Below are 26,725 nucleotides of genomic sequence, written 5' to 3'. Positions count from 1 at the left end.
TGCGTAACTATTATGCTTGAAATGTGTAAATGCGATCCCGAACAAGCAAAAACTAATCAAGAATGAGTGTCTCCTAATCACAGTTCGCAGCATAGCTGCAGCTAAGAGCGGAACCAAAACTCCTTTTCGTCTGTTCCTGACGCATGTAGGGGAACGCGTGCTTGCAGTTGTAGCTCAGATACAAACATCGAGATTAGTTCATGACAACAGTGGTGTGCTTTGTAGAAAAAGAATATGTAAGTAAAAAAAAAAAGAAGATAATACTAGCAGAACGAACACAGGGCGTAAAATGAGGAAGGAAGATGGGAGGAGAGGGGGGTGGGCAAGCGGCGGAGGAGATCCGAGGGATCTTCCTTATCGCCCTTTCCAGAGGGCGTCGTGAAACGCGTAAAGGGCGCAGGCAGGATACGCAGCGCATCGCACTGCGGTCATCGTCCTTCGAAGCGACAGCGACGTCGGCGTCTTCAGCCGTGGGCTCGCATCCCCCTCATAAACTCCGCGGCCCTCCTAGTGTCGGCTGACCCAGGCAGCCTGCCGACGAGGCGCGGGCGTAATTTCCGCCGCTGCGAACCCTGGCCCGGAAGCGGGCCAGGAAGTGGAAGACGCGTGCAGGCTACGGCTGCTGACGGAAGAATCGCGGTTTGCCGCCGTACGCTGCCAGCGGCGCGGGCTCCGGAAGCGGGGAAAAACGCCCGCTGCTAGCGACGACGACCGAACGCCTAACGCTCGGCCGTCGGTGCCCAGGCGCTGGGCCAAACCCCGACCGACTTTCGTGCCCGCTCGCCGCTCAACTAGGAAACGCCTCCCTCCACGTCCCCCCTCCCTCTTCCCTCGGACCATCTTTCTTCGCGCTTTCGTCGCCCATGCCATACCGGACGGAGGGCTGCAGTGCTGTTAGGGGAGATCGCGAGCGCGCGTCATCTTTCACAACATGGGTGTCCTGAAAACGAACACGAGGAGGGGGGGTGCCGCTGAGTGACGCAACGTTGGAAGCAACGCAGCAGAGAATAACTTGGGGAAAGAAGGCAAGAAGTGGGAGAAGGCAGGAGGAAGGAAATGTTATGGAGAAAGACGAAGAGGTGCGCAGGGGAAAAATTGGTATACAGAGAAGGGAACAGGAAGGGCGGTGGAAGGAAGCCATTTTAGGTTCATCCGAGGGGAAAATCGCTCTCCGGCTAGTTCCAGAATCGCAAACACCGCAACCCCGAAGGCTATGGTCGTCGGCCCGCGCATGTCTGCAGGCTCCCCTATCTTCTAAGCTTTCTTCGTGCACGCCTCGCTGCACGCCTATAGTCCTACAGCTTTTCGTGTCGTTTTTGTGGGAATGTTGCTGTTTGCTTCTGTCTTTAGCTCTTGGATGGGTCTTTACTTGTTTGCTCTTATAGGCTGCATGCTGCTTTTAAAAACGAAGGCAGACCTAAGGGATCGAACGTAGAGAGAAAGGAGCAAAAATGTATTTCCGATACCACGTTTTGTACTAGTAGCCATCGAAATGTTGAAACGGGCGTTGTTTCTATAGTAAACAGGATAACCGGTTGCATTTAATAGAATATATCAGTAGCGCTGGTATTTGACCAATACTTTGTGTACTGTGTAATATTCCTTTATAGTATCGTTCTCTTGAATGATATTCCCGTGTATGACTGCTGATCCAAGCAAGTGCCACAACGCACGGGACAAAACACCGTTTATTGCGAATCATTCTTTGCCTCATAGAGGGCAGTTTGGGCTAGGTTCTTATCGTGCGTCGATTCGGGCTTTTTCTATAAAAGAAAGTACGTGTCGGATGTTTCCATTGAACCCAGGTACCTAAACACAAAACCCCGATGCTCTATCCATCCGACCACACAAGCCATTTGTACTTCTCTCGTGTCTACTCCAACTGCCGCTTTAAGCCAATTGGTGCGTGCTTCCACTCATATATCAACGATTTGCTTAAGAAAGCGAGGTCATGTGCACGAGTCTGCCGGTTTCCAACTGTTCACAAACGTAGGGATGGAAAGCGCGAGAAATTGTCAACCTTACCAATGTCTTCCGCGCGCAGCACTTCGCACTGGAACAAGTTGCTTATAAAAGCGAGCGCGGGCCAGTTTCCCTCACGTACGCTGGCTTCTCGCATACAAGCAGCGGCCCGCCTTACGCAAATATGTTGGTCCATTTGGTAGCGCTTTGCAGAATCCCAAGCGGTGCTGCATAGAGAACTACGAGCAGCTTGAAAGCTAGCTACCTCGCATAAACTCGATTTCCCTAGTGCATGCGATCTGCATAATATTGCAAAGGCTGAATAGAAAAAGATTGAATAAGTATAAACTGATAAAGTATTCTTCGAAAACGGCATCTTTTGTTACTTTCGCGATAAGAAGCCGATTACCAGAGCACATAAAGCTCATAGTTAAATGTATTTTAATTTCGTGACGAAACGCGCTTGTACGTAAGTGTGACGTCGCAGATTTCAACTTTCTTTTTTTTTGTTATTTATTTTTTTGCATTTGGGCCGTTCTGTCTCAGTAACAATTTTCGAAACTTGCTAAGGTCAGTCTCTGCCTCTTTTCGCATAGACTGCATTTCATCTTTACCGATAACATTTTAGCTCGGCTCAAGCAGATGCCGTCAAAATCCACGACGTAAGACAAGCTGGTTGGGGTAGATTCATGCGGCATCGCCCACCGGTTTTTCAATTTTTTTTGTCTTTTATGGCTTATTAAGCCTCCTCTCGAGGTAAGAGGTGCATTTTTTGGTATTGCAGAAGAATAATTTGGTAATACAGTTCCGAATATTTTTCGCATTAGAGTCCCTTAAAAGTAATAGCTTTCCTTTTTCCCCTTTTCACGGAGTTTCGTGGTGGTCTATCTAACCGAATGCCAGCGGAGGAGAAGAAGCGAAATAGAGCGGCGGGATGTGGCGAGGGCAAAGGCGCCACGAAGAGGTGCCACAGGTGCGCCATGCGGCAGAGTGGAGGCTCGGTTTCACGCGACGCAAACGAGGAGGAGAGGCGCGGAGCAGTGAGGAGCTGCGGCGCCTGTCGTAGTTGCGCCAGCGCGCGCAATAACGCAACTTGAATTACCGCGCGGCTACTCCCCATTGGGGCGATGACGGCAAGCCGGTTGTGCTGGCGCCAATGCCGCTCGGCCGGTTTGGCGGCAACAGATCTTCCTCAGCTGCCTGTGCGCTCCTTCTAAGCATCTTGAACGGGTTGTGCTTTCGACAGCACCGTTCTTTTGCGCTGGAATTTCCATAACTACATGTGCGCTCATTGGGCAAAGCATTTGTGCCGAATGAGTTTTAGTAATACAAGCTATCGCTGGATTTGGTAATAATCTCTGATGTTTTCTGCAGAAGAACTTTTTTTTTTTTTTTTACAGCGAAGCTGTTAAGGGCTCAGTCTCCGATGGTCGTGTCCGCGTGTAGAAAAAAACTCTCATTGGCTGTATGCTGTATATGCGAGTGAAAGTGAGCGAGGGACGCGCTTCACAGGGAGCGAATGCATGGCGGAGAGCAAACGCGACTTCTTCCGTCCGCGAAAGGTCGTGGCGGGACGGGAGAGAGGAGGGGAGGCGACGTTTAGTTCCGGCACTAAATGCGTATCTTGCGACCCGGCGCAAGGCGAATTGGCGACTCAATAACTGTCTGAAAAGGAGGAGGAGGAGACAGAAGAAAGGAAAGGCAGGGAGCTTAACCAGACGCACGTCCGGTTTACTACCCTACACGGGGAAAGGGGTTTAAAATGGTGAAAAGAAAGAAGAGAGAGGGAAGAAAGTACTCTCAATATGAACACTTGCGGTTGTTCAACACTTCACAATCGGTCGCTGAGGTCAGTCGACTTCATGAACTGTAACAATGCCCGCGTCGCTTTGTGAGCTTGCCACACGGGGGCCACAGCCCAGGAATCTTTGTCTTTGAAAACGGTCTGCTGCCTAATCATACTACGGAGAATGTCGCGTTCGATCTCATAAAGAGGACAAAAACACAACACGCGTTCCACCGTCTCCTCACAGTTGCACGAGTCACAGATTGGTGTGTCGGACATGCCCAGAAGGAATGAGTACGCTTTCGTAAAAGCCACCCCTAACCAGAGGCGGCAAAGTTGCATCACGGCGGGGGAAGCTCGATGGAATCTGCGGCCTCGGTGTAGGATCCAGCTGGTGGCAACGACAGTTCCAGAAAATCGGGGTGCTCCATGAAGTTTCTGTCTCGGTTTGAGCGAGTAAACGAAGACCCCTCGCAGCGTCTGTATATAAGGGTATAGGAAACAGTCTGAGAAGATATAACATACAAGGCATGCGCTGCCGGTGTTTTGTTTCATGACATTTGTTTATGAGCTGTCATTCTCAAGATTCTGAGGAGCTGTATAAATTTGGACATGTAGCAGCACTAGCAACGTACAGAACTGTTGTCGATGGTGGCGGCGTTTTGCCCGCGTTCGCACCGAACGGGTGAAGTGTTTATGAACAACGTGCCAAGGAAGGAAGGAAGGAAAGAGTGGAGAAGGAAAGACAGGGAGGTTAACCAATTTAGCACAACCAGTTTGCTACCCTACACATGGGAGCGGGATGAGGGGGAATTAAAGATGGAGAGGAGAGAGAGACCACATAGCACAGCACACATATTGTCAGTCACAGTCCGTCACTCTTGCGTGGCATGTGACAGCACTGTCACAACCGCTTGTCCAAGCCCGTTTCTTTTAAAACATTTGCCGTACCTCCTATGGCGGTGTACCGTAGCGTCCATAAGGCCATGGTCCCTGGGGTCACTAAATGAAAACCACCGGATCATTTATATTTTTCATTCTTGAATAGTTTAAATAACCAATTACACCATCACATCCTTATAATCATGATTGGAAATACACAATTTCTACCATAGTACCGCTTCGTTGGTCTTCCACCTCCACCCCAGTAGAAGGACTGACAGTTTTTTTTTATATATGAAAGATGCCTTGCATAAAACTTACATAACTGAAATTAGACTGACAAACACTACCACGGTTCTAATTTGTTCTAGATTTTAGGACTGTTTCGAGGAGGCCGCAAACCGTGAAAATGTATGACATTGTAGGCACATAGCTTTTACTCCTCAAGAGCACCTAAAGCAGGGAGAAAATATTTGTTTTTGTTTGCTATTTCATCCAGCTACGTATCAGCACAAACTAGTCAACCAAACAAAGAACGCGCTACTGGGTGACGATTGCTGTTTGCGGCACAGTTAAATTATCAGGTTGTTCCCATTTCGAATAGTTGAATATGCCCAGCTAGACACCACTCTTTATAGACCTACACGTGTTGTTTCGTTATCTATATCTCTTCTGACATGTTGTAACACAATACTTAAATTTGTATGCTAACGTTTACTCTTATTAGCCGCTTACAGCAGGATCTTTCTTCCCTATGCAGCCTCAATCGTGTACACGGCCGTGGCGCGGGGCAAAGTGGCCCTGCCGTGCGACATCAGCCCCCCAACACCCGACGACTCGGTGACGCTGGTGCTCTGGTACAAGGACGAAAGTCTGGCGCCCATCTTTACACTCGACTCACGTCGGGCTCACGTTGACCAGGCGCGCCAGTCATTGTCGGGGCCGGGTCTGGAACAGCGGGCCCACTTCAATATGGCCAACCAACCGGCATTTCTGCAAATAGACCCGGTCGAAGAGGTGGACGCTGGAGAGTACCGGTGTCGAGTGGACTTCCGCCGCGGACGCTCCATCAACACCGTCATCCACCTCAACGTGATAGGTAGGAGGAGAGTTCCTTGTCTGTTTTGACCTTGCAAGCATATTGGTGCTTTACACTGCGGCACGCCCATTTCACCCTATAGGTGCTCCAGCTTTACCAACTAAAGAATTTTAATCATGCGTCTTTCTGCATTCCGTGGTGGTTGTTAAGCTGAGCCGAGCATGTAGAGCTTACGAAATAAAGATCGGGTAGGCTGTACCGGAGACGCCACCACAGTGGGGCGCGTGAAACGCTTTGCGCAGTCTGCTGAGCACGCATAGGGTACTGGGCACTAGGGTACAGAAATAACGTAACCTATAGGCTAATGACATTTATTCACGCATTACAAAGCTTACATGCTTAACTTACGATACAGATAATGGAATCCCATGGTGGAATCTAGCAATAATAATGTAAAATGGTCGTGTGCTTTTTACTGGTGAGAGTGGTAGATAGGTGATACATATATGTTCTAAGTATGATTTGTTTAAACATGATATTCTTTTAAATATGTATTCATTACTGCTTTATACCGACTGCTGTTTACCGATTTAGATATGTATTGTGACTGAAATATATCTCTGACATAATGTTTAGGAGGCAGGGTCCTCTGTCAGGCTACGTGCCTTTAGTCACTACCTCCTCTAGCGTATATATGAGGAATCAATAAATTAATACATAAAATTGTGCTCACTCCATAATCATAGTGCGCCTATCATGGTAAAAAGTGTGGCGCGCGAATTGGCATCCTTCTTTCTAGTTGCCCGAGTATCTTCAAGCCTTTTGTGGACCCTTCGTGTCAAATGTGGAGGCTCCGTAGCCGTGCAACCACCAAATTTCTGCTTCCAATTGTGCGCTTGCAGCCTTATACTCCGGTTGAGCAAACGTCTGAGTTTCGTGGATTATACCTTCTATAGCAGAGCAAGCTTTCTAAAAGGCGACTACTGCTGCACTTAACGACAAACGTACTACCAACCTGTGCTCCTCTAAACGCCGAGTGAGAAGCTAAATTTAGCTCCGATTGAGTCATAAGTGTCGCATCAACGGTTCGATCTATGCACGCTATTCATGCATGATAAACTGGTTGCTTCTTTTCTCTGCATAACCATGCGAAAGTAAGGCGCCTTGGTAGCACGCTTGCAAAAATATAAGGGATAACAGCATCGCATTTTAAATACGAAGCATTTCTTGGCGAACGTTTGCCACTTTGACAGTATCTATCTATCTATCTATCTATCTATCTATCTATCTATCTATCTATCTATCTATCTATCTATCTATCTATCTATCTATCTATCTATCTATCTATCTATCTATCTATCTATCTATCTATCTATCTATCTATCTATCTATCTATCTATCTATCTATCTATCTATCTATCTATCTATCTATCTATCGAGCCGCCTACGACTTGGTGCTCTCAGTTTCGTTAACTTGGTATGTGCCAAAATTGCCATAGTATGACCTGTGTATGACCAACTTAAATGATAGGTCAAGGCATCATCATCATCATTATCATCATCATCATCAGCCTATATTTTATGTACACTGCAGGACGAAGGCCTCTCCCCGCGATCTCCAATTACCCCTGTCTTGCGCTAGCGTATTCCAACTTGCGCCTGCGAATTTCCTAACCTCATCATCCCACCTGACTTTCTGCCGTCCTCGACTGCGCTTCCCTTCTCTTGGTATCCATTCTGTAACCCTAATGGTCCACCGGTTATCCATCCTACGCATTACATGGCCTGCCCAGCTCCATTTCTTCCGCTTAATGTCAACTAGAATATCGGCTACCCCGTTTGTTCTCTGATCCACACCGCTCTCTTCCTGTCTCTTAACGTTAGTCCTAAGATTTTTCGTTCCATCGCTCTTTGTGCGGTCCTTAACTTGTTCTCGAGCTTCTTTGTTAACCTCCAAGTTTCTGCCCCATATGTTAGCACCGGTAGAATGCAATGATTGTAGACTTTTCTTTTCAACGACAGTGGTAAGCTCCCAGTCAGGATTTGGCAATGCCTGCCGTATGCAGTCCAACCCAATTTTATTCTGTAAATTTCTTTCTCGTGATCAGGGTCCCCTGTGAGTAATTGACCTAGATAAACGTACTCCTTTACAGACTCTAGAAGCTGACTGGCGATCCTGAATTCTTGTTCCCTTGCCAGGTTATTGAACATTATCTTTGTCTTCTGCATATTCATCTTCAACCCAATTCTTACACTTTCTAGATTAAGGTCTTCAATCATTTGCTGTAATTCGTCTGCATTGTTGCTGAATAGGACAATGTCATCTGCAAACCGAAGCAGCTTTTCCCCTGGTCATGTCTTTCAAGGCCCTTCTAACTTCATCGCTAGTTATAGAAGGAGCCTCTGTATCCGGTTCATCACGATTTCGAATGAAAGTAGCTTAGCTGTTTTGGGCACTGTACAGGTCAATGTAGAATTCTTCCGCTGCTTTTACTATGTCATCGAAATTGCTGATGATATTACCATGCTTATTTTTCAGTGCATACATCTTGCCTTATCCTATGCCAAGCTTTCTTCTTAGCGATTTAATGCTGCGTCCATATTTTACGGCATCCTCAATCTTTCCCACGTTATAATTTCGAATATCCCTTACTTTCTTCTTGTTGATCAGTTTTGAGAGTTCAGCGAATTCTATCTGGTTTCTTGAGTTGGACATTTTCATGTTTTGTCGTTTCTTTCTTAGGTCCTTTGTTTCTTGGGAGAGCTTACCTACTGGTTGTCTTGGTGCCTTTACCTCCCAGTTCAATTGCTGCTTCTGAGATCAACCTCGTTATGGTTTCATTCATTACCTTTATGTTGTCGTTATCTTCATTTTCTAAAGCTGCATATTTCTTTGCGAGCACCAGCCTGAATTGGTCTGCTTTTACCCTTACTGCCTCTAGGTTGGCCTGTTTCCTCTTGACTAATTTCACTCTTTCTTTCTTCAAATTGAGAGAAATCCTAGACCTCACTAACCTATGGTCACTGCACTTTACCTTACCTAACACTTCTACATCCTGCACTATGCTTGGATCGGCAGAGAGTATGAAGGCTATTTCATTCCTTGTTTCTCCATTAGGGCTTTTCCAGGTCCACTTCCTGTTGCTGCGCTTCCTGAAGAAGGTATTCATTATTCGGAGCCTATTGCTTTCCGCGAATTCTACTAACATCTCTCCTCTTGCAATCCTAGAACCGATACCGTAGTTGCCAATTGCTTGCTCACCAACCTGCTTTTTCCCCACTTTTGCATTGAAGTCACCCATGACTACAGTATACTGAGTTTGCACCTTTCTCACTGCTAATTCAGCTTCTTCATAGAACTGTTCTATTTCTTCATCATCGTGACTAAAGGTTGGGGCGCAGGCTTGTACTACCTTCATTTTGTACCTCCTATTCAGCTTTATTACGACGTCTGCTACCCTCTCATTAATGCTGTAGAATTCATCATGTTTGCCCGCTATGTTGTTATGGACTAGAAATCCTACTCCGGATTCTCTTTTATCAGGAAGACCTCTGTAGCAGAAGACGTGGCCGTTAGTCAGCACTGTGTAAGCCTCACCAGTTCTTCTAACCTCACGAAGGCCAATAATATCTCAGGCAATGCCTGATATTTTTTCAAATAGTCCTGCTAAGCTAGCCTCACTCGAGAGGGTCAAGACATGGATGTCATAAAATGCGCCTCACGTAGGTCATGAAACAGCCGCCTAAAATGGCAAGGACTCCATGAAAAAAGATTAACACTCAGAAACCACTGAAATTGGAACGGACGTGGGTACCAAGTGAAGGAAACACTAAAGGATTATCGTAGAAGTCATAGTCATGAGCATGACTAAGCAAAAATGGTAATGACCCAGCGCAAAAAGATTAACACTCAAAAACCACTGAAATGGGTCCGAACATGGGTACTAAGTGAAGGGAACAGTGAAGTGAAAGGATAGTGGTAGAATTTGTAGTCATGACCATGACTCAGCAAAAAAGACAATGACTCCGCGAAAAAGAAATAACACTCAAAAACGAATGAAATGGGTTCGGAGGTGGTACTAAGTGAAGGAAAAGGCTAAAGGCTGATGGTCGAAGTCAGTCATGAGTCTGACAAACGCTTTCGCCTGAATGTCTCTTAGGTGAAGCTAAAGGGACTCCTGCGGACTCATGACATGAACATCATGACATGCGTGTCATGTAGGTCATGAAACAGCCGCCTACGTCTTGGTGCTCTCATGGTCGTTTCGTTAACTTTACAGGCTCCCCGCACACTGCTTCGCATAACATCGATTCCCACAGGGCGTGGGATCTGCCGGCTTTATTTAGTTACATGTGGTTTTAGCAAGTGACCTGTTATGCTGAGTGAACCTAAAGACATTCCAAGTCAAAATAAAAAAATAAACAAATCAATAAAAACTTAAGTAAAACTGTGGACTTAAGTACACAAAAAGGTTGCCAATATTTCATACGCCCATTAAGAAGCTTTATTGATGAAGGAGCTGTGACAGCTATTCCGTAATGCGTTGACTTTTCTATAGACATATTGAGCAGAAGCTTCCCATAGAAACAGCAGATGCATAACGCATAATCTATAGCGAGCGGGGGAAGAAAAATCCGAGAGTTTTAGAACACACTCGCGCGCCGCCTGCTTCCCTATTATCAAGAGGTATCTCATTTCTGGAAATGTACACTTGCGCAAGGCACGCGCAAATCGCCACGATTGCGCTAGAACGCAGAAGCGCAGTACTCCTGAACGTCTAGCGCTTCCGACTGCTGCACGATGCTTCGCGCGCCTAACTCACGCAAGTGATAAAACAAGCGCCTGCTTGTTGTCGTTGAGCGCGTCGCACATTACCTGCCGCAGCGCAGGAAGCGGGTGCCGCCAACGCTGGCGTGATAAATGAAAGAGCGTTAGCGCCTAGCACCATCTAGTAGGCGCAAAATGTGTTGACGCAGAAGCAGCGCTGGCCGGTCGTCGTCTGTTTCTGAGTGCTGCTAACGCCACTGCCGGTACCATGCAGCTTCATCCACTCGCAAGAAAATGGAGCGAAATTTTAATGGAGAATACACGGGTGCCTGTTGCACGTCTTAATGTACTACAGTCATCTGCAGCGGTTGGACGAGAAAGCGCTTTGGCGTTCAAATCTATGTACACCTTATAATGCACTGTTCGTGCAGTCGCATCCTTTCGAGGAGGTGGACACTCCTTCCTGGACGTAAGCGATGACAAGTGACACCGCGAAATTGCAACATGCGCTACCAAAAACTGCTGTTAGGTTCTAGGCTCTAAGATGCTGCGGCGCTGTTAGCACATAGAGGCTGTGCGCTGGTTTCACTTAGAACAGAGGCGGTGTCGCGCAAGGCCGGAATCGTGACTACGGCTGAAAAAATGCTCTCGGTAGAATTCTTGTGAAGATTAATTTGCTCTGGACAGTGTTTCGCGGAGACCGTAGGCGTGCCAGCCCCAGGTTGCGTATCACCTCTGTGGGAGCGTGCACGTTTTATGCAGTGCATTGCATGCAGAGGAAAGTGAAAGCCGCTCTACACTTATTTTCCGGTATTTAATGAGAAAACTGTGCGCAGGACGCAAGCGAAATGGAACGGCGCCCAACCTTGTATACTACCGCTTCGTGCCCGTTTTTGAGACATTCCAATTAGGACACAATTTCACAGACGTGAATTTCACTTGGACGTGCTGTACCTCGTCTTGAATTTCGTGTTAATGGACTTCCGTGATACGACACTAATTAGTAGTCCAGTTTCGGGTGAGCGGGTAGTTTGTAACTACGGTCCGCATAAGCGTCAGCAGCTAAGCCCTGATGCCTGCATGCCTGCTTGTAGGCAGCAGGGACGGCGTTTATGTAGTGGCCCGTACTCACGAACAGATACGTTTGCTTTTCTGGGCTGAGCTTAAGTGTGTTTACCACAGGTTCTGAGACGCAGAGTGTACTTGCCAAATACAGGGTCCGCCTTATCGATATCACGTTGCCGTTTTGTGCAGCTTTGATGAAGAAGTGATAAAGTTCAAACCCTGGCGAAACCAATGCTTTTGGGCGGAAACTTCTGGGGCATCTGTTAATTTAACTGAGTCCTATGGTTGAGCAAGCAGGCACCCGATTTTTTAGCAGTGGAGCCTATAGTGCAGCGCTGAATTCAAAGGCCGCCGCGATCACCTAAATTATTATTGCTGAATTGTTCAATTAGTTTATCTAGGAAAATCTTAACAAGTAGTGAATATATAAAAAAAGTATCGAACAGAACAACAAATAGCAGCACAAAGAACAGAAAGAATGAGGGACCGAGAAACATTGTTGTCCACTGGCACTTGTAGCATTTTGTAATTATTTACTAGCCCGATCACCTATTATTCTTCCGCTGTTGCCACTAAACACTTGATTATAAATAGTGAAAGCTGACTGTGACTGACATATGAACCAACTGAGTGTGCCAGTGGTCTCGTGTACTTATTACGTTGTATGAGTTTTGATGGTTTTCAATGCTTCAAAGGACGTGTACTTTTGCAGCTCGTCCTCTGTAGCCTCCACTCTTGTCACACACTTGCTTGAGACGGGCTTTTGAGAACTAGTAAAGGTGAAATACCTTGTACTGCATTGTAGCCGTAGTACAAATGAAACGTCGAAAATCTGCGAAGGATATAATAGCGAAGCAATCAAGGCTGAGTGCATGGAGATCTCTATGTGAATTTATATTTTTAATATTATTATATGTATACTAATATTATTTATTGGCCATGCTTTGACAAGTTGGCGTCGAGACTCCCGAGAGGCCGTCGAATGGGTGTATACCTGGTACCCTGTTACAACTCTTCTGCAGTCAGATCATCATCGGCATGTATCGTAATGGTTACCCACCATGCAATGCCCTAAAAAGAAAACGTCTCCTGATCTACTTTTTTTACTGCTCCTGTTGGAAACCTGCACGACTCTCTCTCTCTCTCTCTCGCTCTCTCTCTCTCTCTCTCTCTCTATATATATATATATATATATATATATATATACATATTTCTTTACATTTCTTTACATTTGTGGGACGTGGCATCTGTGCTTCCTGCATCCTTATATACTGTAGAAGGGGAGGAGTGCTGACCATTAAAAGAAAACCATCGTTGGCAAGCAAATAAAAAGTAAAGCCCACTTTTAATGTGTCTCCCTAAGATAGCATGTATATCTCTTAAATAGCGTCAAACAGACATATGTGCCGTAATGCGCTTCGAACCTGAAATGCTGACGACTACAATTTAAAAAAGGCATTTTTCAAACATTTTTGAACACTGCGTGGACCTCCTATTGTTCGAAAGTGGGTCGAGAAACAGCACAAAAAATGAAGAAAAAACACACTACTATTGCTGGTACGCCCGAATCAAACATAGTAAAAACAGTGAACTGCGATATCACCTGGACATTATAAGTAGAAACTGCCACGTTTAAGTAAACAATTAAGCAAAAGTTCAGAAATTAAAGGAATCATTAAAACACTAGAGGTGAAAAACAGTGGAGGCAGTGAATTTCGGATCCGACTGTATGGATGTCTGTGCAGCGCACACATGAAGACGAACGCAAAGGGAAAGCTAGGAAGACTTAGATCACAAAAACCTAAACACTGGTGCTTGTTGTCGTTATGTGTATAGACAATGAAGAATCCCCCACCCTGAACAAATTGTTGAGGACGCCCTTTCCCAGGCGCAGTAGAAGCGAGATCGAACGCGTGTTGGACGTCTACACCCGATGGCTACAAATCACAATTTGGCTTCTCCGTCATCCTCAAAGAAGACAAAGTAAAACATAAAACAATAGGGTAGACACAAGCTGCCACCCGCTTTTAGGAAATGGAACCTCGAGGCTTATGGATGCGGGCTTGAAATACATTAATCACCGTAGCTTTGTACCTTTTTTTTCTTGAGATTGGATGTGCAGCAGAAAAAGCGCTCACTGAAATAAAACAAAAATACTCATTAAAGGAGAAGAAAGAAAGCGAAATAAATTCTGTACACGTCTTGAACGGAAGCGAGAGGCACCGCTGGGCCATGGGTGGCAAGAACCGGCAGCGCAGCGGTTAAAGACTCCGCGCGTGGCTTCACCGTAAAATCTAAAGAGATAACGACTTCGAGATCTTTGACGCCCTGGGACCTCACTCGTTTATCTCTATCGCCGAATTTAAGTTGGCAGTCTTAGTATCCGACGATAGAGGGGACTGAAGTGGAAACAAGTAAGTCAAACCTAAATTTGTCGTATACTGGAACACGGTATGGCTTCGTTTTTCTACGAAATTCCCTGGAGTCGCTTGGGTACGCGATGCGTTTGCCTTTTCAAGCATTGCCGTCATACTTATCTGCGGGGGCCATAACGAAGGATATTTAATTTTTGGAGATATCCGGTTTTGTGGGGGTTGTGAACACTGAAAACATTTACATGGTAAAGGTATAAGACTTACTTCTCTTATAGGATACGAGTGAAATTATTTCCTCGCAGGAACGGCTTGCCAGGGAAAAGCAGACAAAGAAAGATTCCTGACGAAAGGCTTTTTGAAAGACTCGAGAATGAGCCTGTATCAGTCGCTGGTCCTTCTGATCATTTCAATCCATTACCAGGGGGTGTTACCAATGTGTCTTGGGAGAGAGTTTATGTTCTTCTCTATTTGCAAGTGAAACTTCGTATCCATTTATGTCTATTTACTTTGCAGACGAAAGGTAGCTTTTCTTAAGCGTATCAGCTGAAACTTTCTGGCGACTTTCTTTCCTCTTATTGTTACATTATAGTGCTTTCACACGCTTGGTAGCTCAGCGAGAACTTTTCCTTTTTCATGGCAGAGATGTAGCGGGCTATGTGCGATGACTTCACGTTACATAATAGGAGGGAAAGGCTCTGATGAGATGTCAACAAAGTATCAATAATGATGTACGATCGTATCTCTAAGGCATTTCTGCACAGTTTCTCAACGAAATCCAAAGGGTGGTGATTCGAACAAGCACACAGAACAATTACTTTGCGAATAACAAAGCATAAGAAAAGAAATAATACGTACGTCCGATGCGATCCCTGGAATTGCAAAAAAAAAAAAGGTCATCCGTTTCATCCATTGGCCTCAAGCAACTTAACTTAACCTGTTTGACATTTATGCAGAGTACGGAGGTACTGTGCACGTGTATACCGATGGCTCTGTCACACATTATGCCTCCACGGCAGCCTTCGTCATACCAGATGATCATCGCACGGTGGTATAAACTAGACCATAGGTCAACATCAACTGCCGCAGAACTTGTTGCTATCCTGGAGGCACTTCGATTTCTCTCCGAGGAGCCTCCTCGCGCATGGACGATATTCTGCGATTCCAAGCCAGCCCTTGAAACCACTGACTGTGTCCTCAGACGGGGCCCCTATTATAATATGGCTATAGAAATCGCAGAGTTTCTCAACCACGCAAATTGAAATCGCCGTAAATCGCCTTTCAATGAATACCCTCACACTGTGGCATGAAAGGGAACGAACTGGGACATGCTGAATCAAAAACTGCTTAAATAATGCGGTTGAAGTTCGCATTCCATTCTCACGAACAGACACAAACGCCCCACTTCGTTGCGTTATACGCAACCGTACGTTGCAGCACTGGACCCTACCAGATCAACGACACAAGCGAGTGCATAAATGGGACCCAGAAATGAAATTCTGCATTGCCTCCCAAGCTCAAAAGAAGCCAAACAAGCATGGTGCGCCGGATCCACCTTGGTGTCGCCTTCACCAAGCGTTATAGACATCTCATAGGTTGAAGGGATACTGACCCAAATTGTGAATACTGTCAGGTACCAGAAACACTTGATAATGTACTTTCCGCGTCTCCCACCTACGTGCAAGAACGACAGAAATTGGTCTCTACCATTGCAAACGTCTATAAGAGGTCGCCATCAGACAAGTTTCTTTTAAGTACATGGCCTAATGCAAACAGCGCAGCCTTTATAACAAGTGCCGCTATAGACTTTCTACAAGCCACTGAGCTAGGACGCACGGCTTTAGAGATGTCACAACGTTAGTTGTGACCTCCTCCTCATATCATCATCATTAATCAGACCTTTTTCTCCCCATCCCTTTTCTCCAGTGTGGAGTAGCAGGCCAGACCAAGCTATAGCTCAGGCCAGATCAAGTTGTAGCTCAGGCCGACTTCTGTGACTTTCTGTTAATCTCGCTCTCTCTCTTCAACCTCTAATGTTCAAGCGGAACAGGCGCTGAAGTTTTAACAGCTAAGCTGTTTAAGCCAGTCGTAATTTGTGGTGCGTATCATGAAACTACCAAGAAAGAAAATAAAATAAACTTTTTTGCCGAGGCGGGATTCGAGCCCGCGTAGCCCCGCCCGGTCCCAAAGCGAGCGTCGTAACCGCTATGATATACAGCCATTTTTTTTCTTTATTTCCAGCATGGCTACAAGCCTGAACAGGAGTTTGTTAGATCACACTCGTTTTATATTTGCTAAAGCATCCAACATTGATATCACATCTTCACGAAAGTCAGTCGTTTTGTACACATCACGTACTTTCACAACCATTTCCACAAAATATTCATGCACAGATCGGCCTTTAACAGCACAGTGTCTATATGCCAACAGAGAACGCGAGACGGCGTGCAGCCCGAGTAAGAAGATAACGTCCATCTGTTCAAAATCGCGTTCAGGCGGTAAAAAAACGAATGCCATGTGGATTGAGGGGTAGGTCTATCTTTAAAGTTCTCTGTAATATATCCCAAAAGAATATAGCATTATTACAGTCAATAAAAACATGTTCAATAGTTTCAGCTTTGTTGCACAGAAAGCATCTGCTACCCCACGCCACATAAATGCCTTTTTCTTCTAGCCACGTTTTAACCGGCAAGGTTCCCGTGTGAAGCTTGAAGAAAAAAGTTTTACCGTTGGATGGTATCTGCATATTTTTAACCCTCTTGAGCACGTATTTCCTACGCCCTTCTTGAAACATTAAGCGATACAATGGTACAGGGGACACACTTTCTACAAGATCCTTCACAAGACGCATTCACGGAGTGGGTTTCCTGGAACGCGGTGTCGGCGTTACAAGCTGTGCTATGCAACGCGCAGTGATGGCCGTAAGCTGGCCGTAAGTCCGAGACGCGCGAAAAGAAATCATCATCATCATGAGTAATAAGATGAAAAGTTCGCGCGCACTTCCGGAAAATGCTGGGCTACGATCGCCAAGCTTCACTGTTTCAAGCGTTGCGCGGCCGAGTGCAAGGTTTTCATGCATGAAATGCTTTTAGCTCCCGTTGTCGGCGACCTTCAAGTGACCTTGAACCAAAAGCCAGAGCCGCTATCCGGGCACTCTAACGAAAACATCCGGGCATTGTTGCGAGAACAAAACGATATCACCCGGGCAACCTGTCAAAGTTTAGAAAATGCGGTCTCTTGCCCCCAACCATTTTTACAGGACCGCATTACATACGCTAGTTACTTCCCAAACAATTTACAAAAAAAAATATTGCTTCAGATTTACTTCTATTGCTTGTTCACAATCTCACTCAAGCTGTAACTTCTGGGACGCTGAAGTTTTATTTGTAATTTCCAATAGAGACGTTCAAAATGCAGACAGAGGGCACCATACATTATTCGCCACTGAGACAGGCTTGTCTGTGCTTTTATGTTTAGGTAAATCCACATCCCACCCATCATTTCCATGCTCACTGCACCATATTACTCGCAACTTTTTTTGCAGACACTAGCGCCATAATTATCTCTAGTAGTTTCAGTAGGAAAATACCATAAATAGGGTATACGAGAAAATAGCCACGAATGCCAAAAGTGCAGAAAAATCCCGATAATGATTTTTTGGTTTCAAAATACTTTCGAAATAACACATTAATAAAACATTCTCAGCCCTAAATTACACAAAAACAAGTTTTGCGATGGCCTTTCATTCATTGCACCACCATCATATAATACTTTGTAATATTCCTAGGGTACCGTTCAAACTTTTGCGTACCAACACGTGAATCCATCGCCCGGGTTTAGCGCCATCAGTGTCGCTTGCACAAGAACCCACTGCCACAAGTCCCCAGAAGTTATAATTATTGTTTGCAGCGCTAACAGCCATCTGGCCTTCATTACCGTTATCAATATTTTTTTCCTCGTCTGTTGCCAGGCCGGCTGTGCGTTACAAGTAAACAAGGAAATAAATCAAGCTAGTCAAGCAAACAAACCAGTCAAACAAACAAACCAATACGCAGACAAAACAAGCAATTATTCTAGGCCGGCTTTCAAAATAACTGCACCAAACAAAAAAAGTCCGATGTAGCAAGGACAGCCTCACGCTTCTCGGGATACGGTCCAATTTGTTGTACTGCTCTGGCCGTCCTTCAGCGCCCTACTTCAATGCACGGGCGGGGTGCAAAAACGGGAAATCATTAGGGGGTTGAGGATACGGACTGTGGGAGGGAGGGCGGAGCCGCTTGGTTGCTCTCTCGCGCATACAATGGTTGCGGCAGAGGCGCTGAATGCCACGAGTGCTCAACCGCTGCACTGTGACAGAGCCCGACGGGCTACTTAAGAGAGGCTCGCCGGCGCCGCGACTGGCAGGACGCCCCCGCCAATGTGGCCGGGACCGCGTTGCGAGCCACTGCGCCTCCATTGTCGACCACCGAAGTCCCGAGCATCGCTATAGGAGGGCCACTCGGGATGAGGCCGTTGCGACGGTTCCCGGCATTTTGCATCCTCATGCATATGCTAAAGAGCGGTACCACGCTGTGGTCCATAGCTGAATCCCCACCCCTTCCCATACCGGCCATTCTGTTTCCTCTCACGAGGTTTCTCTGGTGCATAGGCTTTTACGCGGCGGCTTTACCGCGAGTGAGCTGGAAAGATGCGAGCAGCCAGGCATCGCTGAATTTTCTTTCGCTGTTTCCAGCGTCTGCGATGTTGATGGTAGCTCTGGCTCTTCCCTCAGTTTTGCAAACATAGCCTCTTCCCAGGTATCTGTCGGTAATATAGTGCCGCGCTCCGCTCTCCATCACTGCTCTGGGCCTTCGGAGGACGGCCACGCGGTAGTGTGTGCGAAGCGGCTGCTGTGGCGCTGAAAGCAAGAACACGAAAAGGAAGCGCCCTAACAGCGCGGACGCCTTCGCTTTGCTGCAGGGTTTGTTTATAGATAGTCAGCTTCTTTCTTAGCTCAATTGAAACTCGACGAGACGGCCTGATAGAACCGCGACGGGAACTCACAGACTTACGAGGAGGTTCACCGCTTCTTTCATGTTGTGTCGACCGAGAGCCAGACTTCCATTCCCGGAGTGCATATGCGTGGAAATTTATGCAAGGCACTGAACATGTGTTGGCGCGTTTACTTTGCTGAGTGACACGATTTTTTCTTAGCTGCACCAATAAAAAAAAGAAATTGGCTGTGGCAGATAGCGTAATTCCAACCCTCGATCTAAATTTCTTCCACGTACTTCCAAAGTACATATACTAAAATTTGAATGATACAGAGACAATTAGCATTGCCCCTGCGCAAGAAGACACGCAAGATCGTGAAGCGTTCCACGAGAAATCAAAATGCCAAATTGAATAATTACTATAATTCCACTAATCAACTTGGTATTTTGTTTCTTTACGGCACATATTTCAATGTACGAATTGTGCCTAGGTAGTTTGGAAGGCATATCGACCTAAAACGAATTGTCAAAAGCACGCAAGTTTCGAGATATAAATTTTCAAGCTGTCCGCCGAAATTCATTGGCGTTCCAGTTACTTTCGGGCTTCATGAAACAGCATTTTCTTTGAAAAGTAAGTGGAACAACAACGCATTTTTACCGCAAAATTGATGGCGCATATCTCTAAGCCAGTGTCGTCCTCAGAATGCGTTTTAAGTCTATATGGCGTGCATATTGATTAGCTACGATTCGTGGATAGAAATATGTACCGTAATGTAAATAATCAACAAGTTTATTAGCGTAATTACGTTATATATTCAATTAATCATTTAGAGTTCACGTAGAAGTAATGAACTACCCCATCGAATAATTTACATGAAGGGTTAGAATAGTACCATAGGCCAAAAGCAATTTTCTAAAATTTGGGGCAGCTAACATTTACACCCTAAGTATTACAGCGCGGAAACGCTTCGTGTAGGTCTTGTCATCAATTTTGGTGTTTGTTTCATGCTTGTAAAGCATCATTACAATGCTATTTATTTATTTTTTGCTGTGTAGTCTTAAAAATGACCTTTTTCTTCAAGAAACCCTTCAAAGGTACGCAGAAGTATGGATGAGTCTAGTAATAATAATAAGCATGAGAATAACAACAATAAGCATAATAGCAATAACGATATTACGTCCTAAAAAGATGTCTTTATTATCAAAGATATCATATATGCAGTGGGCCGCTATGGATTAATTTTGACACCCGGAGTTATGTAACTGCTCCAACAGCTCCACAGAGCAGCATTTCCAAATTCCCCTACCATCGGAAAGCGGCCAGCATGGCTGCGAGTCAAACATGCATCTTCGTGCTCAGGAGCAGTACGCATTTCGGGACTTGCGCTGATGCCTTAAACTGTGACGGTGCGCCCACACGTGTGTGTGTGTGAGCATACATACATACACATATGTATGTATGTATGTATGTATGTATGTATGTATGTATGTATGTATGTATGTATGTATGTATGTATGTATGTATGTATGTATGTATGTATGTATGTATGTATGTATGTATGTATGTATGTATGTATGTATGTATGTATGGGTGTTTGCGTGGTTGTGCCGCGTGGCTGCGTGTTTGCGTCCGTGTGCACGTGTAACGAGTTCGAGCGTGCACTCGCGTGCGCGTGATTTTGTGCGGACCAAACACCATTGCATGCTTTCAAGCGCATTCATTCTCTGCAGGATAATAGTATGAGGCTTGCTTTGCAATGCACTCTTTGTGTAACAATATTGAATAGGATGCAGCACCACATTAAGCAGATTTTCTGTTCCGTTATACAATACCAGCATTTGCTTTAAGAGGGTACAATTGATCATGCAACTAATAAGCAACAGAAAATAGTGCCTGTGCGGGATGTTTATGTGCTGGTATTTAGTATTTTTGCTGCGGGCCGGTTCTCCAGGCTGTGCACCTACACCATGCACCTCACTTTATACCTGTGTTCTCATCGTCACATATCATAGTCCCTTACATTACTTCTTCCCCTGTCCTCTGATAGTGAAATGCATGTCAGGTTGTTCTATCTGCCTGCGAAATTCAGAAATTTTCCTTGGGAACATGCATGAACATATATAAAAAATATAAATTGATTGACATCGGCAACACAACAAGAATGAACGTATAGGGTAAAAATACATTGTTAAATACAAATATAGAGATAACGGCATATAAAATTCACTCAATGTCATTATGGGTGACCACGCTTTAGACAAATTTTAAGATGATACAGTGCCCTCATTGATTCATACTATTTTTTAAAACTCGTAATGCACCTAAAATGTCAAAGAACTCCCTATGATTCAATATAGGTGAAGAATGCCGCTACGAAGTTTGTAGTAGCCCAACTCGGAGATAGCATCTCTTATCCCAAGTGGTGCCTACTTTTCTTAACAAGGAGATGGATGTTGAGCTACATTATTATCGGCGGTAACCTCTCTGTCAACAATTGTTGAAAGCGACCGCTGCTCGTTCAAAGTGAGCAGTTCTAAATTATTGTAGACTAATTATTAGCAAGCTCTGATCATCCTGATAGCAGGGGAAGTGTGCTGTGTGAAAATTTGAAGTGAATGTTTGAAGCATGCCTTGTACCAGTGAAACTACACCTGCTGGAAGAAGTGCTGAAAGGTAGGTTTGTACATTCACCATTTGTGCTATATTTAAAATTTTTGTCAAAATATCTCGTTAAACCTTATAAACTTGCGTAAAGAGCACTTCATTTAAGTTTAGTTGGTTGCTAAGATCTTTGACTGTAGGTGCATGATTGGCTTGGGTATTAATGAGAAAATGAAGTAAAGAAGACTATGATGCATTCATAACACGCTCCTTGAAATCATAATTACGTGTAGTGTTGAAGGCAGCTCCTTAGTATATGGTAAGTAGCCATGTGTAATTTCCCACATTTAGTAGATGCATTTCGTCTGCCGCAGATTTTCAAAGCAGAATTTGCGTAAGGTGTTCAGAGCATTACACCATTTCATGTGTGGAGCATGCTTTGAATCCGGACTGGTGCTTTCGCAGCAAACCGCACCTCTGATTGGTTGGCTGAACCACGGTCTCGCTTGGTAATCATTACTACCGCCCTGCTAACTAGTAATTAGATTATTGTGGATTACCTATCACGTCGTGCTCTCCCTCCAGCGTCAAGTAGTTCCCTAATCCTCTGCAATATCTCGCGCACTTTGGAGGAACCACTTGCAGCTGGGAGTTCCTTACTGCACTTAAAACGTGCGTATTGTGCTCTATATGCAGCGCTAAGACTGGATCCATAAGACCTAAGGCTAGATCCTTGCCCGGGACAGTACTTCAGCGTTTTTTGCTATGTATTTTAATGTCGTTAACTGCTCACTGCGAAAGGTGCCTTGAGGGGCTTCGTCAAAGCTAACTGAATCTTGCTTGGCGCTGTATGCGGACATTTCATAATCATATGATTGCACTAAATCTCTAGCGTTGGTTTTGTGGCTTCTTTCAAGCTGTTTGACCATATTTTGTAACAATTCTTTTTATTTTCGATACTACCCCTTTGTTACTGGTTCAAATGAAGCAACGCGCTCGCAATCACAGCAGTCAACCACTCGGCACTGATAAACAGCGAATGGAATGGCAAGAAATAAATTCTAACAAAAACAGGCCCCTGGAAAGCACATTACCACAGGGGGCCGCTTGTAGAAAGCGTTTTACTGGCGAAGTAGTTTGCACTCGGGCAATATTTGTTTTAAAGGTCACAATAAGTTGATCCACAGTATACAGCTTAGTCCAATGTAAGTTACCGCCCCGGGCACACAGTTGTTTACTTGTGGGTAAACATGCTCGAAGGTCAAATAGTGTCGCAGGAATAAAAAAAAAATGCAGTACACGACGGTGCTTGTTTCGGCTATTCTCCATTGGTGCCCTACTTTAGAGGAGGCATTCAGCATTCATGGCTTGCTATGCGGTGCCAAGTTTAGTAGGGAAGCAGATTGAAGTTTTACAAACAGCCATTCGTTCCGTTCCAAACGCGGACACTGGAAAAGAGGGTTTCCAGCGACAAATCTAATCCTCTCCCGGAAGCGAAAGCGTCCTTCTCGTGAACTCGTTTCTACACTATATATATAACATCTCTGAGACAGCATCGAGTGGGCAATGTTTCGGAAGATATTGTACTACCTCTACCCTGGTTGCGACTTGCCGAAGACCGCTGTCGTCAACATAGCCGACGCGGAACTTGTTACACTCGCTTGTTCTCTGATGGAACTGTGAACTCACTGTGATACTCCTTTCTGTGTCAAGCTCATTTTACGCTAAGCGATTCAAAGCCAGCAAACGTTGGCCAGGGGGTATTGTTTGCTTATTGTATCAGCGGATGGCATATTTTATTTTCGTGATTCGCAATAGATTACTGCCAAATTTGCTTGTTATTCTTATCATATTTGTGGCGAGTGTCCTCTTATGCAAATAATGTCCTTTCTTTCTTGACTTTCAATTTAAAAAGAAAGTATTTATACTGTTTATTGAAACATACCTTCTTTGGGATTGCTCTGTGTGTTCGATTCCTTGTAAATGCAAGCATGGTACTCTTGTTATCTGTGCATTCGTGGTTCGTGTTTGCTGTAGTGAGATGATAAATCAAGAGCTTAACTATATATTATTTCTGGCCGTATGCTTCCTCATACTAGAGAGAATTTATTTACATCACCACACGTGCGCAGATGTGAGGGAACTTAAGCTTAGTAACGTAGCGACCGCATGCTTACGCATCTTGTTTGTCTTGTACTCTTCTCATTCAACTGCAAATCGGGACTTTGAAACCGTTTTTTTTTACCTTTAAAATGTCAGAGCAACCCCAGTCTGAGCTTTCTTTTTTTCTCCCTATATGATGTCACTTCAAAGTAAAGTTAAAGCCACTACATGACTGGCCTGTGAATTATGCCGTGCAGCAGCAACTAAAAATAAGCGAGGCGTATTTAACTAATTATAGAACAAATATCAGAACGAAACCTCCTTGTCATAACTGCCCTTTATTGAAACCATTACAGCTGAAGCTTCTCGCATCACTTGCAGCTTATATTGTTGTTTAACAGCTTGCCTCGTTCGGTCCGACCACAGTGCTACCGTGAGGTTGTGTTGTGGTTCCTCTTCAGGTCTCTATTTTCGCAAGTACACGATTGCACTTCCTCGTCCAGAACGGAAGTTGCAAAAATGGACGAAAGGCTGCTTTTAGAATAGAAGGTCAGTGTTGATCAGCTACTAAGTATGTCAGGAGGTTCCTTTAGCGCCTTCCACCGGCGTATGCGACGTCGGTGCGTCACATTCTAATTTAACACGGTCGTAATACTTCGCAACCCGCGTTACACGCTTCACAGCCACAGTAAAATGGGTCGTTGATAGAATGGCCTGTTAAACAGCTGGAAATGAGCTGCCACGACTTACCGTTCCGGAGCACATCTTTTTGAGCGCCACGTGTAGAAAGGCCAACATAACCTTGCATGCACTGTCGACAAAGGACCACTGAAAGCAGAAGGGAAGGGGCATTTATTTAGGTGCTCAGGGGACGGCGCGCAATGGCCCATACAATGTTTGCATTTTTTCGGAGAAATTCGGCAGCAAGCGTATGTTTACGGTACATGGCGAAAAATGGTATAAAGAAAATTTAGGCATACCGCGAAGCTCACCATCCCTTGTTTTCAGACGATTTCGTTAGAAAAAGCAATTCCTTAATTTGAGCATCGATCGATTGCAAAAGAACCATTTAATGAGTGCCTTTTAAAGCACTTACTAAGGGAGTTGTAAGTTTGTGCCATACATAAGACGGCGTATGAACACTATGTGGAGGCGACTGTGAGTTTCTAGGTTTGAATACGCGCGTGGCAAACCAATGTAGACGCCAAATGATCTGCCACCACAACACGTAACACATAACACGAAACATTTCTAGGCTTGGGCCGTGCCTCGAATCTACCCATGCGTATACAGTTAAGCGTCAAAGAGAAATTGGTGCACTCGACTGCAAAATAGTTTTTCCCTTGGCCGAGATATGTAAATGCAAGCATATGAATTTCATAGTATAAGGTTTGTCAACAGAATCAATTCTACGCTTTATTTATAAGTGATTGCGCCAGAAAAACCAGCCGTTTGTTATTTAGTTGCGTTGTGCTTTGTCATATCCACGTGTAATGATGTCCAGTGAGAATCTATCTTGTGGCTGAGTTAATAGCAAGTCCGGAAGGAGCACCAGCGCTGTCCGCAAGTCTATCAGATGCCTCAAATACAGGAGATGTATTATATGCCTTATATGACAGAGGTTTCATAAATAGCCGTATGTACATCTATTGCTGTAAACAAGGCAACACGTGCTCGTCAGTTAGATTATGCGCATAGAACATCTTCCGTTATTCATCAGAGAGAGAGCAAGAAGAGGAAAGGTATGGAGGCCAAGTAGGCGAGCTACAGGTTTGCTACGAATGGGGCAAGAATTATATAATTTCATTCTAGAAAATGTTCTAGAGCAAAGTCGGCTTTGTGCGGTCTATAAAGAGATGCGCTGAGCGTCGTATTAAAGGCAAGTTCCCAATAGCTGTTTGATAGTCCCTTTACACTTATAAGTGGGATGCATTGGTGTACGGGCCATTCAAATACGGAACGCATAAACATTCCTAAAGGTCACACCCAACTATACGCTGCACTTCAGCGTTGCATCTGTGCTGGAGAGACTAGTTGGTAGTTTAAGCCATAACAAATTGTCCAGCATACGTAGACGGCAAATGACGGCAAATAGAGATGTTCAGAGAGCTCCAGAAAGCTTGTGCCGCCGTGCGAGCAAGCAAGCAAAATTCTCTTGCAGCGCCCTTCCTCGTCAGTGGCATTGAAATAGTCTGGGTGCCTTTGTGGGCACACTGTGCAGCATTGACTCACAGGTCATTACCTACAATGGCACAAAGACTCGGAAGCCAGTGAAAGATGATATCGTGCACTTTTTACAGAGGATGCTGGTAAATTTATCTCATTTTCGTTATCATACGTATTGAGATGTAAAACAGATTAGTCACTACGGAGACCTGCATTTTAGTAAAGAAACACGACCAATTTCTCTGTTGGTTGGTCAGTGTCATAGTTCAAAGCAGCATGGAGGGCCGGAAGTTTTGCTGCCGTGGATATCGTTATGAGTGACATCTTGAATTTTATTGTAACCCGTTTTTCAAGAGCAGCTGCTGAAATTTTAGGCGAGGTCGAACCATCAGTGTAAATATCCATGCGGTCTTCGTACGTTTCGCGCAATAAGAGCAGCATCAGCTGCTTTATAGCCACTGAAGAATGCTTGACTTTCGTATTAATTTCAGGAATAGTCAGGCACCCTGGAGGCTGTCGAAGGCTCCAAAGGGGAGATGAAGGTCTCGCCGGTGGTGTATAATGTGATGATATACTCTCATAGTGAGAAATTAGGAGTCGCGAAAACATAGCTGGGGTTCCCGTTATTTTTTTTTACAGAATACTGCAGGCCAACATGTGGCCCAGGCAGGAGGGAATTCGTTCATACAGAAATGAAATTAAACACGTTCAAAGAAAAGAATACATTTGCCGGCAGGGATGCCAAGGGATGGTCGGGGATCCTTGAAAAAACTCGCTGTTTCGCCCGAAAGGCGAAACATGAATTGCGATAGCAAATTAGCAGAGAGTTATACGGAGTAAGGATAGTAGTTTTATTGGCTGTATAAACAAGGACACAGTCGCTTACTAACTTAATTAATAAGCATGGTGTCAGTGCGCACAAGCAAACATAAATAGATCACACTCGATGACCGCACACAAACGCTGTCGAAACGCTGGCGTGAGCAAGCGAGGGAGCAGTGAGCGAA

The 26,725-nt window shown here is 44.9% G+C and overlaps 1 protein-coding gene and 1 non-coding gene across 2 annotated transcripts in view; both read left to right on the top strand.

Annotated features, from left to right (window-relative positions):
- The window catches only part of LOC119456085 (hemicentin-2-like), a 169,826-nt gene that overhangs the window by 113,469 nt on the left and 29,632 nt on the right, over window positions 1–26,725 (top strand). The window contains 1 exon segment of the mRNA XM_037717687.2: window positions 5,391–5,729. Coding sequence (XP_037573615.1) covers window positions 5,391–5,729 — 339 coding nt within the window.
- LOC119457151 (U6 spliceosomal RNA) lies at window positions 19,141–19,242 on the top strand. The gene has a single exon (XR_005193167.1). It is a non-coding gene; the product is annotated as a U6 spliceosomal RNA (small nuclear RNA).

The sequence above is a fragment of the Dermacentor silvarum genome, chromosome 6 (genome assembly GCF_013339745.2).
Source record: "Dermacentor silvarum isolate Dsil-2018 chromosome 6, BIME_Dsil_1.4, whole genome shotgun sequence".
NCBI lineage: Eukaryota > Metazoa > Arthropoda > Arachnida > Ixodida > Ixodidae > Dermacentor > Dermacentor silvarum.
The sequence above is the reverse complement of the archived record's forward strand: the minus strand, read 5'-3'. Positions and strand labels throughout refer to the sequence as shown.